General features: G+C 41.5%; 1 protein-coding gene across 3 annotated transcripts in view; it reads right to left on the reverse strand.

Annotated features, from left to right (window-relative positions):
- KSR2 (kinase suppressor of ras 2) overlaps positions 1 to 19083 on the reverse strand; it is a 683331-nt gene that overhangs the window by 164123 nt on the left and 500125 nt on the right. For all 3 annotated transcript variants that reach the window (XM_077462057.1, XM_077462058.1, XM_077462059.1), the window contains 3 exons: positions 11854 to 11920; positions 5745 to 5793; positions 2628 to 2995 (listed from right to left, as the gene is read on the reverse strand). In XM_077462057.1, the coding sequence (XP_077318183.1) occupies positions 2628 to 2995; positions 5745 to 5793; positions 11854 to 11920 (484 nt within the window). The remainder of the gene's footprint in view (positions 1 to 2627; positions 2996 to 5744; positions 5794 to 11853; positions 11921 to 19083) is intronic.

The following is a 19083-nucleotide window of genomic DNA, read 5'->3' on the forward strand; positions in this document are numbered from 1 at the left end:
TGCCAGGGTCTTAGCCAATGGGGAAACGTCGGCGGCTTTCGGGATCCAGAACGGCACCAGGCAAGGTTGCCCGCTATCCCCACTCCTGTTCGCAATCACTGTTGAACATCTGGCTCAAGCCATCCGAAACAATAACTCTATTCAAGGGATCAAAACCCCCTCGGCTCCCCGTAAGCTGTCACTCTACACAGACGATCTACTCTTATATGTCACTCAACCCCGAATTAGTCTCCCTGCCATCCTGGAGGAGCTTGCCCGGTTCGGAGCTCATAGCAATTTCAAATTGAACCTGAACAAAACAGAAGCTCTAAATATATCATTGCCACCGAAAGACCTAGACTTCATACAAAAGCGATTCTCCTTTAAATGGCAACCACGCTCGATCAAATACCTTGGGACGGAGATCCCTTCTGATGTTCATGATGTGCATTCACTAAATTTTAGTCCACTACTGACTTCTATTAGACGTTCCCTCGAGGGTTGGCACAACCTTAAGCTTTCCTGGTGGGGGAGGATGAGTGTTATTAAAATGGATATACTCCCAAGGGCATTATTTACTTATTTCAAACTCTTCCCATTCTCCTTCCGACGACTTTCTTCCTCGCATTGCGTGCTGTGGTGGGCAAGTTCCTGTGGCAGCACCACCCTCCTAGACTTAAACACAAAGTTTTAAGTGCCCCCAAACTTAAAGGAGGTGCTGGTCTGCGTTATTTTCCAGACTCTTGGACTGGTTCCCGAGGCCACGTATTAAACCCTCCACCTTAATAGAACAGGATATGGCTACAGTAGATCTACGAGCCCTGCTATAGGCGTATAACGCCAAGTTTTGCACAATGCAGGGACTCTCCCCTCTAACGAGGGCAGCCCTTACATTGTGGTATAATAAAGCTATTCCTTACGCCTTGTCCACCGATCCCAGCCCGTTATCCCCTTTATTTGACAATTTGGCCCTTTTGGCTCTCGCTGCCAAAATGCACTGTGGGAATTACACACGTGAAAACTGGCCAACAGCTAATCAGTTTGTCCATCCTACTATTGGACATTTCCATCCCCCTACAGACCCGCAGACTGCTGCCCCGACAGACTGGCTGACCACAATTTCGCTAAACCAGCTTTGCAGAGACCTACACCTATCAGGGAGAACTCGCAGGCCACTCACGTTATTTGAGGACCTTTGCAGTCTAGCTCGAACCCCAAAACACACTTTATCATTAATATACAAAGACATCCAAACTCGATTATATGACGCTCTCCCCACTTACACAAGTAAATGGTCTAGAGACCTGAATATAGAGATCTCCCCAACACAGTGGACTACCTCCTTTACCCTCACGCATAAATCATCCAGGTCCGGGTTTACACAAGAAAAGAACTACAAACTGCTGTCGAGGTGGTACAGGGTCCCAGTCTCGGTACACAGGATGTTCCCATCAACCACAAACGTATGTTGGCGATGTCACGGAGCACATGGATCCTACATCCATGTATGGTGGGATTGTGATATGATTCGTCCATTTTGGGATAAGATTTTTGAGATTTATAATGACGTGTATCAGACTTCGTTACCTCCTTCGCCTTTGTCTGCTCTCCTATCCATCCTTCCTGGAACAATTCAGTCCCAGAGAGGTAGTCTTTTGAGATTTTTTCTCTCAGCAGCTCACCATGTCATTTCATTATACTGGAAGAAGGACTCCACCCCCCCTATTTTCAAGTGGGTGGATATCCTTAATGATATAATGCTCATGGAGGATTTGCAGGCGAAGGCGGACGACACTTATGATAGGTTCACCATGTTGTGGCCCATCTGGCGGCACCATTCTCAGACGGAACTGTTTCTTAATAATCTGAAGATCTCCTAAGTAAAATTACCGCCACTATTAGGTGGAGAGTGGTGGCGTCAATGTGGCCACAAGTGACGTTGGGAGGTGGAACTTATTCGATTTTGCCCCTGAGTTGGGCATTTAAGGTGAATCTTCTACCAATAACAACGGTGAATATCCTGCACATACCCTTTCCGATAAATGCATTTGCTGTGCTCTCTCCCCCTTTCTCCCCCCACCCCCCCCCCTTTCTTTTTCTCCCCTCCTTTTTTTTGCTGTATCTTACCGCCTCCCCCCCCCCCCCCCCCCCCCGATTTCTTGTTCCTACCAATGTGCCTAATTTGATGTTTATGGTGACATAAGTGATATAGTTGCCTGTTTTCTTGTCTTTTATTTCACACTACCTGGCATATAATAAAAATATATTCAATTTTCAATATTCAGTGTTGTCACCACTGAAAACCTTGCTTCTTAATGCCAATTAGCGCAGGCCTTGCTATTCCCTCCACAGGTGTTATGAATGATAACATAGCACTGCCCACATCTCCTCGGAGCACACCGGAGGAAGTGACTCGGGAAACCCTCTTGCATCCTTCCACCTGATTTTGATGACAATAAGAGTGATGTAGCCCCCTTGATGTCACTGGGGCTTTAAAAAAAAAGATTTCAAGTGTCCCTGGACAAGTTAAAAAAAAAAAACATTGCAGGCATCAAAAGGGACAGGGAATGGGAAAGTGGAACAAAAACAAAAGTAAAAAAAATGCCTATGGATGGACTTTTTTCAAAATACAAAATGAGAAGGATTACCTGGTGATAATTGCTAGGTGTGGAGGGCTCATGCAGGCTCCCATGAAGAGTACCACATTCTCATGTCGTGTCTGTCGGTAAGCCATCACTTCCCGCTTAAACGCTTTTAGCTGGTCCTCATTATCCCGCTCAATGTCAATAAGTCTAATTGCTACCTCTCCATGCCAGCGCCCATGGTACACTAACCCAAAGCGTCCTTTGCCAATCATTTCTCCAATTTCCAGCTGTTCAAATGGGATGTCCCATTCTTGTAAGAATATGCTGGTTTGACTGGCTTTACGGGGGAAGTTCCTGGCTGATAGCAGCAAGTGGTTCATCTCCTCAAAGTCATCTTCAGACTCGTCTGCTTTCTCATTGCTTTCTTCATTCTGAGATGGTCATAGTAAGGATAAAACACTTAGATAAGGATTTGTTATTTATGGCAATAATTTCACTTTGGTTGAGAGAGGGATTACCATTTTTATTTAAATGTAGTACTCTTTAGCAGTTATCAAGAAGCACAGAAATGACAACTTTACCAATACCTTACAATTCAATAACTGATACAGTTATGGGTACTGTATCAGTTATTGAATAGGAAGGTGTATTATATTTTTGTTAGCAATTTTTTGCAAGAAAATTGGTATTCAAAAACTTTCAGGGCTTGATTGCTTAAATGCCAATACCAATTAAATAAATTTTAATTTCTGAACTGTTTAAGCATTATAAAGTGTAATTTTTCCTTTCATATGGCAAGATAAATATCTCTTTTGATAACTATTGGCAGCAATATAATGGCCATTGTTTCCCTTTGTCACTTCTTTTAACCTCTCCACCACAATAAAAGATATGGTGAATGATTACTAGATAAACTTGGGGGAATTCAATAGAGGCCTAACAACACTTTTCTGGCAACAGGACCCTTTACAATGGCCTGCGTCAGATTAAAAAAAAAATATCTGCTGTCTGTTTCAGTAGCTTTTTCAATGTGTTCAGTAAATTCAGGTAGATCTTAAAGAGGAAGTAAACCCTGATGAGTTTACTTCCTCTTTCATTCCCTGTAAAGGTAAAGCATAATGGACTACTATGCATCCCATAGTAGCCCATTATGTGTCACTTACCTGACACAGGAGCCAGCAAAGTCACCGCTGTCCCCTGTAGTTCCCCTGTAGTCTCCTGTGGGTCTCACTGCTCCGGCGCTGTGATTCGCCGGAGCAGCGATGACGTCACTCCCGTGCATGCGCATGGGAGCCGACACTCGCGGCATATCACAGTGATCTGCGGCTTACCCAGTGGGCCTGCGTGCTGCTGTCTACAGCGCATGCGCCGTAGACAGAGGTGGCTGTCTTCAGGTAAATATCTCCTAAACCATTTAGGTTTAGGAGATATTTCTTGGACCTACAGGTAAGCCTTAATCTAGGCTTACCTGTAGGTCAAAGTGGTTTGTAAGGGTTTACAACCACTTTAATACTGACGCTTTTACAAAGTTATGCTACTACTGCACCAAATTAAAAAAATAACTACCTCTAATTTGTAGATAATGATATTTGAGGTAAATAAGACTATAGGCTGGTGTACAGAGATAGGCATTCTGCCTATCTCTGTATGTTGTGTAGCGGCATATTTGCTGCCACTACCCCCTCCTCACCTGTCACTGGCTGCTAGAGGGATTGTTGGCTTCAAGAGGTTGTTAACCTTCCTGTGTAAGTTGTATATATAGGTAAGCCTAGAATAAGGCTTACCTATAGGTACTGTAATTATCTCCTAAACATGCGCAATTTAGGAGATATTTACTGTATACTGCACGATGATGTCATTGGCGCATGCGCTAGGAAGGAACGGCCGCCCGTGCCTTTTCTTCAGTAGCGTGTGCCATGACCGGGAGTGATGCCATGTGGCTCTGGCCAGACACACAGCCAGAGTCCCCGGCCCCAGAAGGAAGACGGGCGAAGATGGATGACGCAGGCTTTATTTGCAGATGTCACATAATGTGCTAGTATACGATGCATACTAGCAAATTATGCTGTTACTTTGCAGGGAAGAAAAAAGGAAGAAAAACCCACCAGGGTTTACTTCCACTTTCACAGCCAAAAGCCTACTGGCAACCAGTGATGCTAACAGTGGGCGGATCGTTGTGTGGAAGCTGGGACACCATTAGGCACACTCTCTCCTTGTGATTAAAAACAGGCAGTGGGTGTATTTTATAGCCAATAGCAAGCTGGCTATTGGCTATGGATCCACTCACTGTATGCTGTCAATCACAGGGGGAGAAGAACTGATGGATAATTAGTGTCTCAGCTTCCCCATCGTGCGCCACCAGCCCAGCCATAAAATTACATGGCGCTGCAGTGTCTCGGTTACAGTTGCTGCAGCAGGGAAGGAGCTCAGCTCGAATGAGGACAGAGTGTCTCCACATGCAATGTTTGCCACTAATTCACATACCTGTTTACAACAGGTACATCAATATATCACCACTCCAATATATGCCATGCGGAGACACAATGGAATTATAAAGCATATTATAGACACTGTTTATGAATTACCTACATTGTCCTTTGTGCATATTGAGAACTCAGAATATGGGTATTGTGAAAGTATTGCTTAAAACAGATTTATACGCCAAATATGAACTTATTAAAACACTTACTGTATACAGTGAGAACAGAACTAAATCGAAAAATGGGGATCTATTTATCAATGTTTTAATTGGAGACAAACACAACTTTCACCCAATACTAACACATTTCTTAAAATAAATCTTAAGTGGAGCATGTGTTAATCTTAGGTGAAATGTATGATTCATGGGTGAAAACATCAATCAACAGACCTTCGAGTGTTTAGTCCATTATGGGTTAGGAGTTCATATTACCTTATAAAATTATAGTCATGTACAACAGGTCAATACTGTCATCTATAACAGGTCTAGAAATGTCTTTTCATCTGACAGGGATACATATAATAGCTAGTCCATTTCAATAATAATACCTAAAGGACTTCTAATTAAGCATATGCGCTACTGTAAGTAATTATGTTCCCATGTTTGCTAAATAGTGAGTTTTTCTACAAATTGTCAGAGATCAGAAAAATAATGGAACATTTTGTTGTTCTCCACTTAATTAAATAGCTTGATTATCTTACCTCAGATGTTGGTTCCACTTCAATTTGAAGTAATGGATTTCCTTCATTACTGGAATAAATAATAAAAAATTCAGTTATAATTACTGATATTTGTATGATCTCATAAAATTTGGGAAATTCAAATAAGGGAAACTTAGATAGCCTACTGTTGCATAGTAGAGGCTAAAACATTAACAGCTCTTGTTCAGTAAATGGTGAATCGTGCATTTAAAGTGAAACTTCAGGCTAACAGACACAGGAGTAGCTCATACATTATGTCAGGGCCTATAGCTATTCCAAAATCCAACTGCTCTGCTCCAGCTCTCAAGGAATATCTAAGAAAATGCAGATTTTTTTTAAGCTTCTTGGAGATAAACTCAGGAAGCCTTTTACCATGCCTTAAAACTGCACGTTACAGAACAATATGATGTAGTCCTTTATTGCTCATTCCGAGAAAAAGTTAAAAGTAAATAAACCAACACCTGAAAAAGGTATTTTAAAAGTTATTGCAAGCAGACTGAGTTGTTAAATAGGGAGGTCACACAGAAACCTGCACCCTACCAAGCCATATGGCTTTCAACAGATGGAAGGGGGGGGGGGGTACCCTGCAGAGTGGGTGTCAAAGCCTTCCCCCTTGCAGGGCACCTTGTTCCAATGTTGGAGGACAAGGATCTCTTCCCCAGACCTGATGCTTAAAAGGAATATGGGAATTTATGGGGGTTGGGGGGAGTTGTAGGAATCTGGAAGCCCCAATTACAATTAGGATTATGTATGTATATAAATTCCCATTGTACATGTTCCTGGAAAAGGTATGGAGTAAACGGGTGCTGCAGCAGCAACTGCCATCTGGATCCAAATACCATAAACCAAAGTATTTGTCACCAGCACACCAATAATCATTGAAATAATGTCCAAGTATTTATTCGGTAATTACATTACTGTGGTTAAGTGCAATGTTTCAGGGCCACACGGGACCCCTTTGTCAGGCATGTGATAAGAGCATGATACAGTGCGAAGAACATTTAAAGTGGCATCCCCCAGTACCGGAGGCCACCCCTGACCTCTTACATGATATGACGTCATGAAACCCACCAAAGCAATCCAATAATGACCCTGTTATATAATATATCCCATATGTAAATGTTATGTCAATAGAAAAGTCCTGGGTCCAGTATACTGAGCAGATGATGCATAGCCAAATAATTATCATACCTTAGAGTTCTGGATCATTGACCACACAATCCTGAGCACTAGATTTGCCTGATCTATAAGGTGTACCAGGCGAGGCATCGTTGTGGCCAGGTGACCGGACATCATCTGCTTAGTGACAGGAACATGCACACTGGGGCAGCCCACACCATAGCCCGCACCAGCGGCCAAGCCCTTGATGCCATTGAAACCCATGATGGCAAGGCACCTGGCCACCAGTTGTCAAAACAACAAGCGAGGCTGTTGCAAGTTAAATAGGAAGAGCCTGTTGGAGGATGGTGAAAAAAGGGAGAAATTGAATAGATCCCACCAAGCAAGGTGCAATGTGAAGACAGACAACAAACGCAACAGTTGGAACAGAACAGGAAAACTGAACAAAAAGAGAGAACCAAGAACCTTAATAAAGTTGGGAAATATGAAGAAGGGAAAGAGAGTGGGTTGCAAGAATGAGAAGGGTAAAAAACAAGATAAGATGAAGGTAAGATGAAAAACACTAAGCAGGAGTGAGATAGAGTAAAGAGAAAAACAATAACAGTGGGAAAAAAGTAAAAATGTATTAAAAGAAATATAAAATAGGAGGAAAAATAAAGAGGAGGAGGAGTGGTAAAGGGAAGGGGAGAATAAGAGAAGAACTGAAGTAGAGTATAGAAGAATAGGAATATAAGAAAAAGGGGAGGGAGGGTAAGATAGACATTAAAAAGATGGATGGGGAGATGTGAAAAAAAAAATGAATGAGAAGGAGGAGGGGAAAAAAGGCGTAAAGGGAAAAAAAGGAGCAAAGGGGAAAGGATTAAGGATACATGCCCGATACTGACTTCCATACTGGGAAGAACTGTGGTCAAAAATATAAAAAGGAGAGTCACCAACAATGTACATTCAGAAGGCCTCACAGTGTGAAAGGGTACAATATTGGCCTCCACCTCTTATGAGTTTTTTGGCGTGTTCAAACACCATGCCCCTGGGTTTATGGACCTGATGTTTATTTGTGACAAAATGTACTACTACTGGTTTATTCAGGTTTATTCAAATATTATAATTATATATATATTGAAAATAAAAAAGAGGGGGACCTAACTGTAAGAGTTTACATTTGAAGGGGGCTGGGGCAAGTGTGTGAGACAAGAGGACACGGTTTTTATTTTATATAAAAGCCCAGCTCATCTACTTATACAACACCATTTTGTCTGGAAGTTCCATGAAGTAGTCAAAACTTGATGGTAAGTGAACTGATCTGAAAACCAAATGAATCTGAAGATCAGCAAATCGCAAATGTTTTGGCTCTCTTGAATTTATACATGCTGATACTTCTAATTTTCAGGAAGTCCTATAATTTAGCAAGAACAGTTCATCTTTTTGATATTTATTATATTTAATAGAAAAATTGAGAAATTGGCTACACTCATCCCTGTTTGTAACACTACCCTCACACAATCTGCTCTAATAAAATTGTATAAATACTGCTTTGACACATAATATTGTATTGCATTGCATTTTATTTGTAATTAATTATATATAAAAAAAACCACAATCTCATTAATTTCCTCTCTATATTTTTTATATTTTGAACTCTTGGAATGAAACTAGGTGCAAATAAAAACATGACAGAATCAAAAGCTGCAGTTATTGCCAATTCATTTTATTTTCCCTGTTTATACAGCTGCCCACACTGCTCCCTGCCGGAGGATTAATTTATGTCTGTTATTTTATTTCATCTGTGAAGCTAAACATGAAATCTCCTTTTATACTTCCATCATTAGCTGAAAAGATAGACATGCTTTTAAATATATTTATAGTATCTGTGACTGGAAATGCTTGTGAGTAGGTGCAGTATGGTACGGCGGCAGAAAACACTCAGTCCCAGTGAAGAAAAACAGACAAATTCTGTAACTGAAGTTCGGCAATAAAGAGTAGGCCTAGCTGCAAGGCAACCCAATTGGGAGCATTCACATCATGTAAAAGTGATATGTTAGTAGAACTAGGTATCAGGTATGCTGACAGCATCTGTCTGAAGGAGTGGAATGCGACCTGTCTGGTCCGTACCCAAGTGGGGAGGCATCCAGAAAGAATGACACGTCCCTGCACTTTCACTACTCCTCTGGAACCTCTCCCTGATGCTAAGCACTTTCCCAACCAGACGGGTGTCCAGGCCCTGTTTTAGCCACACGCAAAATTCTTGCCAAACCTGGGAGCCAGGGTCTTAAATAGATTCTGCCTGACCCAAGATGGTCAGAAAAGAATTCAGAACTGACCAAATAAACACACTAGGAGCTAACTGCATCAGGACAGACAAAAGAAGCATAGGAACAGGGCAACCAAAAGGCATGCTAGTAATGGAAACTTTCAACATAGTCTGTGAGGGTCTGGGGCCTCTTGCAAATAAGAGGTGAACATCACCATTTACTCCCATTCTGTTACTCCAAATAATTAAATGAATACAATTCAATGTTTAAACGTTATTCATCCAGTCAGTGACACATAAACCTAAATCAAGGCTGAGTACCCAAATGAAACCCCAACGTCAGACAAATTAGAAAAACAATGTTCCCTGCAATGAAATTCCTGAATCCGGCCAATCAGAAGCAGGTCTGAGACCCATTTTCCGATTGGCTGAAAAGAGAAGACTCTTGATTGGCCACCGAGAACGAGGGAGGAAAACGGAAGCCGCCAATGCCCGTGGAGAGCAGAGGAAGGGAAAGCCACTGAGGAAGGGATGCCGCCAGTGAAGTGCTGAATAAGGTAAGGTAAGTCCACTGTACCCTAGAGTGTAAAGTCAAAATAGTCAAAATAGTGACACAAGCATTCATTATTGGAGATCTGAATCTTTGTGTCCCCTTTCTGCTGATTAGACAATAAAAATGCACCGCAATGCTTTTGAGGCGCTCACTGTGTTCCTGTGATGACAGTTAATGAAAGCATGATAGATTCTTAAGCTGACTATACACTTTTTTTTTTTCAGCCACAAAAGAGGTGGATAGAGGAACCCCCTGCCAGAATACTGTATTCTGACAGCGGGACTGTCAGAATACACTGATCAGCAACTGCAAATGACTAACTGCAGCCATTGATCAATAAAAGTTTTCCAGCATGTCTCTCCAACAGAAGTCAATTAAACAGCCCTCAAAATAAAATTTCCACTCGCCTGCTTGCAATAGGCAAGTGGAAATAAGCTGAGGGTGAGTGTGAAGCCTCATGCTCCACTGGCAGGTGGGGTTTAAAAGGAGCCGATTCTACTCCCAGCCTCTGCCCCTGTCATTCTCTTAGCAGGGCCTGGCATTCAGTGGGAGCCGAAAAAGAATTCGATGAGGTGGGGGCCAATACTTTTTTGTTTTTGATAGGCTTTCCTTTTGTTTTGTTGTAGTCTATGTCTGACCAGGAAATTTCCATGAGATGCTTTCTATACCTATCCAACTCTGTCTAAAACAAAGAAAGAGCCTTAATTCTAATAAAATAAAAAAGTGACAGATTTATTATGTATTAATGGTCCTTAATTCCTTTCTTTATTTCCTTTTAAAGAAATTCAAAACAGGCATTTAATCTTTTTGAATAAAACATGTTAGGCTTTCATACCTTTATACAGTATCTCACAAAAGTGAGTACACCCCTCACATTTTTGTAAATATGTTATTCTACCTTTTCATGTGACAACATTGAAGAAATGACACTTTGCTACAATGTAAAGTAGTGAGTGTACAGCTTGTATAACAGTGTAAATTTGCTGTCGCTTCAAAATAACTCATTAATGTATAAACCACTGGCAACAAAAGTGAGTACACCCCTAAGTGAAAGTGTCTAAATTGGGTCCAAAGTTTCAATATTTTCCAGCACTGCCTTAATCCTCTTGGGCATGGAGTTCACCAGAGCTTCACAGATTACCACTGGAGTCCTCTACCACTCCTCCATGATGACATCACAGAGCTGGTGGGTGTTAGAGACCTTGCTGGTGGGTGTTAGAAACCTATTTACAAAAATGTGAGGGGTGTACTCACTTTTGTGAGATATTGTAACTGGTGCACCTTTGCAAGTTTGGTTCCTGAAATACACTGAACATATCAAATTTAAAGACAGGAGTTCCTAAGCAGAAGCACGCACTACTTTATATTGTAGCAATGTGTAATTTCTTCAGTGTTGTCACATGAAAAGATAGAATAAAATATTTACAAAAATGTGAGGGGTGTACTCACTTTTGTGAGATACTGTATGAAGTTTTTAAAATGTTGCTTGGTTGTATATTGTGCCTCTCAGCCAAATATGAGTTGATTTAGGTTTGCAAACCAGCCTTTCCACAAACTTGCATTCGCGCTGGATCTTAAAGCAGTAGTAAACCCCGCTTGGTAATTTTTACCTACAGGTAAGCCTATAATAAGGCTTACCTGTAGGTAAAATGAATATCTCCTAAACGTGCACCGTTTAGGAGATATTCACCCTGCATGCAGCTAGTGACATCACTGGTGCATGCACTTTGAAGGTCCGGCATACCTTGCCAGAACTTTCAGAGCATCGTGCCGGGATCATGATTACGAACCTGGAAGAAAGACAGGGAAAGATATCAGCCCTCTCAGTGGTGACTTTACAGCACTGGAGAGATTTGTTCAAGGGTGACTATTTCATATTGTGCTTGTATGCAGTGCATACTAGCACATTATGCCATTGCCCTGCAGGTTTTTTTTTTTTTGAACATCAGCGGTTTACAACTGCTTTAAGACATGCTACAAACAAAAATCTTTATATACATAGACCATGTGCTAGCTTTCTCTTTATCTGTAGTCAACAAAAATGGATTGTTACACCAGTCAGGAGGTGAAGGATGCGGGCCCTAGGAGCTCTGTCCATATCTTTGTGACATAAAAGGTCTTCTATTTTTTCAGGTAAAGTATACACTCTTATTAACTGAACACAGTGGATAGGAGAAAGAACTACATACCCTGGATTAGAAGTCACTGGATGAAGGATTACTTGGGGTGCTCGGGGAGGGACTTCAGGCACAACATCTACAAATAAAAAAGAAGATTACAAAAAAGATCACAAAATAAAAAGATACTAAAAAGTTTACAGCAACAAAGTTGAATACATATAAGAAGAATAGCATTACACAGGTTCTCCACTTATCTATAATTTTTGTTACCTGCCTGTGAAAGGGGACACAAGCTTATATATCACGTTTAACTCTTCTTAAGTATCCCTCTGCTGAGCTCTGAGAGGTCAATCACTTTTACTGTCTATACTGTTTTCAATAGACACTATTTATCCACCTCTATCCCCAGTCCTACACAGATGTGTTGTCTTAGGACGTCGGTCCATCTTTGGTGGGGTTTTTGCTTGGGTCCCCTCTCTCTACACGCCCCCTCAGTTCCCGTGTTGGACATTACCGATGGGCCCCCTTTGTCCAGTGTTTTACCATGCCTTTTATACACAGCAGACCTGTTTGTAAGTACTACAATGGGACTGGCCCCATCCTAAAGTTGTTTATTATTTCTTCTACTATATGTTAATTATTGGACAATTATGTATCTCATTCCAGACTGTTACCACATGCTTGCTCCTGATGAGTGGTACTACCAAACCACGAAACGCGTCAAGCTATTTAAAGCTGTGTCTGGACTTATATGAGTTTTTTGAAGCCGTGTCTGGATTTATATATTATATTTGTATTTTTTATACTTAATCCTGTGGTATAGGATTGAGATACCTTACCCAGGGTCTCTTTCCTAAAAATATATGACAGACTAGCAAGTTTGGAGATCTTTACCATTATTGTAAATACTGTTTCATATGTAAATGACTAATATGTATGTGTATACAGATGTATTTATGGGTTATATTACCCCTATTAAAATTGTTTCTATTCTACTAATCATGGTCCTACTGTGTTTTAATAACTAGAACTACATTATTACCATTGATAGTAGGTTTTCTCTGAGATTGTGTACTATATATGCTCAGGCGTATTCCAGATTCTATCCAGAGGTTACAGTACCACTATCATTTATTTATGTTATCTTATTGAATAGGGTTCCAATGTACATATTTAAGCAATTTTATTATTGATAGTTGGTTGTCCCTGGAGACTGCATGCTTCATATAAAGTCCCAATTTTTCCCTTGCCACCTTTTCCCTTATGATGTTTTCAATAGATAGGGATGGAGCTATATGACCTAAATGGTCTTTACCTCATATAAAGTCCCAAATAGATACTCTGCCTTTAAAATGGGCTAATCATTAGACATTATGTTATCTAGGAACCATCAGGGTCAGATTTTAGAAGTTGAAGAGGATTCACAACTTCATATGTGTCAAGACTAATGTACACATTTCTCCCAGTATAGCCACTTATAGTGGTATTTCAAAGGTGCATTGAGATATGCTGCAACCTACAGTGGCTAAGTGGTTAGAACTTCTGCCTAGAAGCACTAGGGTCATTGTCAAATCCCAAGCACATCGCCTCCTGCTTGGAGTTTGCATGTTCTCCCTGTGCCTGTGTGGATTTTCTCCCTCACACCCAAGACATGCTGGTAGGTTAATTGGCACCTGTCTAAGTTGGTCCTAATATGTGTATGAATGAATGTGAGTTAGGGACCTTAGATTATAAGCTCCATGAGGGCAGGGGCTGATGTGAATGTACAATATACAGCAGGTTAAATAAGTAGTGAACACGTCATCATTTTTCTAGGTAAATATATTTATAAAGGTGCTATTGACATGAAATTTTCAAAACATGTCGGTAACAACCCATGCAATTCACATATACAGAGAACCCCCCAAAAAAATTAGTTCAGAAATTAAGTCATGTATAATAAAATGGAATGACACAGGGAAAAAGTATTGAACACATGAAGGTGCAAAAGGGCATGGGCAGCCAAGACACCAGCTGAAATCTATCAGTAATTAGAATGCAATCTGGCCCCTTGTCAGTGCAAATTAATATCAGTTGGTTCAGTCTCAACTGATGGCCTATAAAAAGGTGTCTCATTACCAAGGTGTCACACAAGAAACATCTCCTGAAGGGTAAAAGTAAAGCACTCGCTTAAGACCTTTGCAACCTTATTGTTGCAAAACATATTGATGGCATTGGTTACAGAAGGATTTTTTTTTTGAATGCTCCAGTGGGCACTATTGGAGCCATAATCCGGAAGTGGAAAGAACATCATTTCACCATAAACCGGCCACAACCAGGTGCTCCTCTCAAGATTTCTGAGTGAAAAGAATTATCAGAAGGGTTGTCCAAGAGCTAAGGACCAATTGTGGAGAGCTTCAGAAAGACCTGGAATTAGCAGGCACAATTGTTTAAAAAAAAAACAGTAAGTAATGCACTCAACTGCCATGGCCTGCATGCTCGTTCACCAAGCAAGACTCCATTGCTGAAAAAAAAGCATGTTAAAGCTTGTTTAAAGTTTGCTGTACAACATTTAGACAAGCCTGTGAAATACTGGGAGAATATAGTCTGGTCAGATGAGACCAAAACTGAACTCTTTGGATGCCATAATACACACCATGTTTGGAGGTCAAATGGCACTGAACATCACCCCAAAAACACCCCCATACCAACAGTGAAGTTTGGAGGTGGGAACATCATGGCGTGGGGCTGTTTTTCAGCATACAGTACTGCCAAATGTCATGGCATTGAAGGAAGGATGAATAGAAAAATGTACCAAGACATTCTAGATAAAAAATCTGCTTCCATCTACCAGGATGATGAAATGAGGGTGGACATTTCAACAAGACAATGATCCCAAAAACAAAGCCAAGGAAACTCAACTGGTTTCAAAGAAAGAATATAAAGTTGCTAAAATGGCCCAGCCAATCACCTGACTTGAATAAGAAAAATAGAAATAGAAAATCTATGTGCCTCCCCCACATGCCTCTTCCCCCGACTTATCTGTCAAGAGCAATGGCACAGCCATCCACCCATCCCCACATGTCAGCGTGCTAGGTGTTATCCTGGACTCTGAACTCTCTCGTTTTGGCCCCACATCCAATCACTTTCCAAAACTTACCACCTCGACCTCAGCAATAACTCTAAACTACGTCCCTTTCTAACCAATGAAACAACAAAGCTCCTGATTCACTCCCTGGTTATCTCTCACCTTGACTACTGCAACATCCTCCTCATTTGCTTACCTTTAAATAGACTATCCCCCCTTCAGTCCATCATGAATGCTGCTGCCAGACTCATCCACCTTGCAAACCGCACAGTGTCTGCTACCCCTCTCTGCCAATCCCTCCACTGGCTGCCACTTGCCCAATGAATTAAATTCAAAATACTAACAATAAGTTACAAAGCCATCAACAACTCTGCCCCCAGCTACATCGCTAGCCTAGTCTCAAAATACCAACCTAATCGCCCACTTCGTTCCTCCCAAGACCTCCTGCTCTCTAGCTCCCTCATCACCTCCTCCCATGTCCACCTCCAGGATTTCTCCTGAGCCTTGCCCATCCTCTGGAATTAGCTACCCCAACCTACCCCAAGATTGTCTCCAAATGTATTCACTTTTAGGCGATCCCTGAAAACGTTCCTCTTCAGAGAAGCCTATCCTGCCTCCATCTAACAACTGCACTATTTTCTCCATTAGCTCATTCGCCACAGCTATTACCCTTTTGTATAACTTGACCCTCCCTCCTAGATTGTAAGCTCCAACAAGCAGGGCTCTCTGATCCCCCCCCCCCCCCCCGTATTGAATTGTTTTGTAATTGTATTGTAATTGTACTGTCTGCCTTAATGTTGTAAAGCGCTGCGTAAACTGTAGGCACTATAGAAATCCTGTATAATAATAATAATTCTCATAGTAATGGAGATTGCATGGCTATTTTATGTATATATGAAAGTATACTTTGGTAGCACAGGTCTGACCCATATAAGACATGGCCCTGGGGCTTGTTGACCTCCCACACTGTGTTAAGGCTAGTTGAACACAGCACAATTTCAACCAAGCAATCCAGTCCAATTTTGAAGGTGATTTGACAGACACCTGTGCGAGTTCCTGCACAGATGTCTACACAAATCACCTCCCAATGTTGCCAAAAGTAGTACAGAAACTACTTTTGGGAATCGTAGTGCCGCAAAGTCAGCATCGCACTGATTCGGACAGTGACATTGCCAGAAAAAGCCGCCGATTTGGCGTGCAATTTGACTTGCCAAATCAAATCAATGTGAAGAAAGGCTAAGGCAGATTTTCCCACAGTCTGCTCCTATTTCAGTATGGCATTGGATAGCTTATTACATTGTCAAAATATACTAAGCTTCTGCCATAAAACGTCAGATTAGACTAAAGGTTAGATGATTACACTTGCAATGTTTTTAGCTTTGGTGAGCTATAATGTTAAAAATAGTAGCCCTTTACAAGATTAAATAAGAAAGCAGCTTTGTTGCGATACTAATTTTTAATCCAGAGCTGTCCCCCAAAGTACTTTGTTTCTGCCACTAGATGTCATCAGTCCTCTGGATTGAATGACAGTCAGCATCATTCAACCTACTTCCTCTGAGCCCAGGCTGCCCCAAACAGCAAACTCCCTTTAAGTCTATGGGAGCCGATCATGAGAAAAGTGACCATTTTGAAGGCTTATATGCAAGTAATTGGCCATAAAAGGGGTAAGGGGGCCTGGGTACTGCCCTGGGGCACATGTATCAGAATAAAGTGAGGGGATCTGTAAACCCCCTTTAACAAGAGGGCCACCAGATCCCAGACCCCCCCCCCCCCCCGTGTGAAGGAGTATAGTACCCCTACCCATTCACCAAGAAAGTGTCAAGAAGTAATAAAAACACAGAGACACCGTTTTTGACAATTTCTTTAGTACAAAATAAAAAACAGTGTCCCCTGATGTAAATTTATTGTCAATAATGCCGCCCGTTGCACCCGAAAAAGAGAAAACCGATCCGCACTCATTGACGGCTATATCAAGGGATAAAAAATAGTATTTTGCAAAAAATGTTGTATTATTGACTATGGGGTTGATTTACTAAAGGCCAAACCACTTTGCACTACAAGTGCACTGCAAGTCACTTGGAAGTGCAGTCGCTTTAGATCTGAGGGGAAGATCTAAAATGAGGGGATGCTCTGCTGATTTTATCATCCAATCATGTACAAGCAAAAAAGCATTTTTTTATTTTCCTTTCATGTCCCCCTCAGATATACAGCAACTGCACTTCCATGTGCGCTTGCAGTGCACTTGTAGTGCACTTGTAGTGCACTTGTAGTGCAAAGCTGATTTGCCTTTAGTAAATAAGGCCCTATAGCTCTCCGTCTGAGAATTTCATATTTGCCCGCAGTTCAGCTAAACAATTAAACACAAATGTGGCTGATTTGAAAATATTTGAAATATATACAGTATCTCACAAAAGTACACCCCTCATATTTTTGTAAATATTTTATTATATCTTTTCATGTGACAACACTGAACATTTAAATTAGTGAGTGTACAGCTTGTATAACAGTGTAAATTTGCTGTCCCCTCAAAATAACTCAACACACAGCCATTAATGTCTAAATCGCTGGCAACAAAAGTGAGTACACCCCTAAGTGAAAATGTCCAAATTTAGCCCAAAGTTTTGCGTGGCCACCATTATTTTCCTTCCCTAACCCTCTTGGGCATGGAGTTCACCAGAGTTTCACAGGTTGCCTCACTAGTGTCCTCTTCCACTCCTCCATGATGATATCACAGAGCTGGTGGATGTTAGAGACCTTGTACTCCTCCACCTTCCATTTGAGGATGCCCTACAGATGCTCAATAGGGTTTAGTTCTTGAGACATTCTTGGCCAGTCCATGACCATTACTCTCAGCTTCTTGAGCAAGGCAGTGGTTGTCTTGGAGGTTGTTATGTTGGAATACTGCCCTGCGGCCCAGTATCCGAAGGGAGGGGATCATGCTCTGTTTCAGTATGTCACAATACATGCTGGCATTCATGGTTCGCTCAATGAACTGTAGCTCCCCAGTGCTGGCAGCACTCATGCACCCCAGACCATGACACTCCCACCGCTATGCTTGACTGCAGGCAAGACACTCTTGTCTTTGTACTCCTCACCTGGTTGCCGCCACACACGCTTGACACCATTTGAACCAAATAAGTTTATCTTGGTTTCTCCAGACCATAGGACATGGTTCCAGTAATCCATGTCCTTAGTCTGCTTGTCTTCAGCAAACTGCTTTCGGCCTTTCTTGTGCATCATCTTTAGAAGAGGCTTCCTTCTGGGATGACAGCCATGCAGACCAATTTGATGCACCGTGTGGCATATGGTCTGAGCACTGACAGGCTTACTCCTTCAACCTCCGCAGCAATGCTGGCAGCACTCATATGTCCATTTCCCAAAGACAACCTCTCGATATGACGCAAAGCACATTGACCCAACTTCTTTGGTTGACCATGGTGAGGCCTGTTCTGAGTAGAACCTGTCCAGTTAAACCGCTGTATGGTCTTGGCCACTGTGCTGCAGCTCAGCTTCAGGGTCTTGGCAATCTTCTTCTAGCCTAAGTCATCTTTATGTTGAATAACAATTCTTTTTTTCAGACCCTCAGAGAGTTCTTTGCCATGAGGTGCCATGTTGAACTTCCAGTGACCAGTTTAAGAAAGAGTGAGAGCGATAACACCAAATTTAACACACCTGCTCCCCATTTATACCTGAGACCTTGTAACACTAACGAACCACATGACACTGCGGAGGAAAATGGCTAATTGGGCCCAATTTGGACATTTTCACTTAGGGGTGTTCTCACTTTTGTTGCCAGCGGTTTAGACATTAATGGCTGTGTGTTGAGTTATTTTGAGGGGACAGCAAATTTACACTGTTATTCAAGCTGTACACTCACCACTTTACATTGTAGCAAAGTGTCATTTCTTCAGTGTTGTCACATGAAAATATTTACAAAAATGTGAGGGGTGTACTCAGTTTTGTGAGATACTGTAACTGGTGTACCTTTACAAGTTTGGTTCCTGAAATACACTTGACATATAAAATATAAAGACAGGAGTTCCTAAGCAGAAGCATTGGATGTAACTGTACAGGATGTAACTGTACATGACATATTCAAGGCATGCCATTCAAATATTGATCAAAAGCAACACAGAGATGAAAGGATAAAGAATAAACTGAGGGGTTCTGATGCTAGGCTGACCTAAACCTAATGCGTTAACAATATCACCTGCCACAGGTTTCCAGAATAT

Source organism: Lithobates pipiens, unplaced genomic scaffold (assembly GCF_037356315.1).
Source record: "Lithobates pipiens isolate NorthernLeopardFrog02 unplaced genomic scaffold, aLitPip1_a1.2 Scaffold_3, whole genome shotgun sequence".
NCBI lineage: Eukaryota > Metazoa > Chordata > Amphibia > Anura > Ranidae > Lithobates > Lithobates pipiens.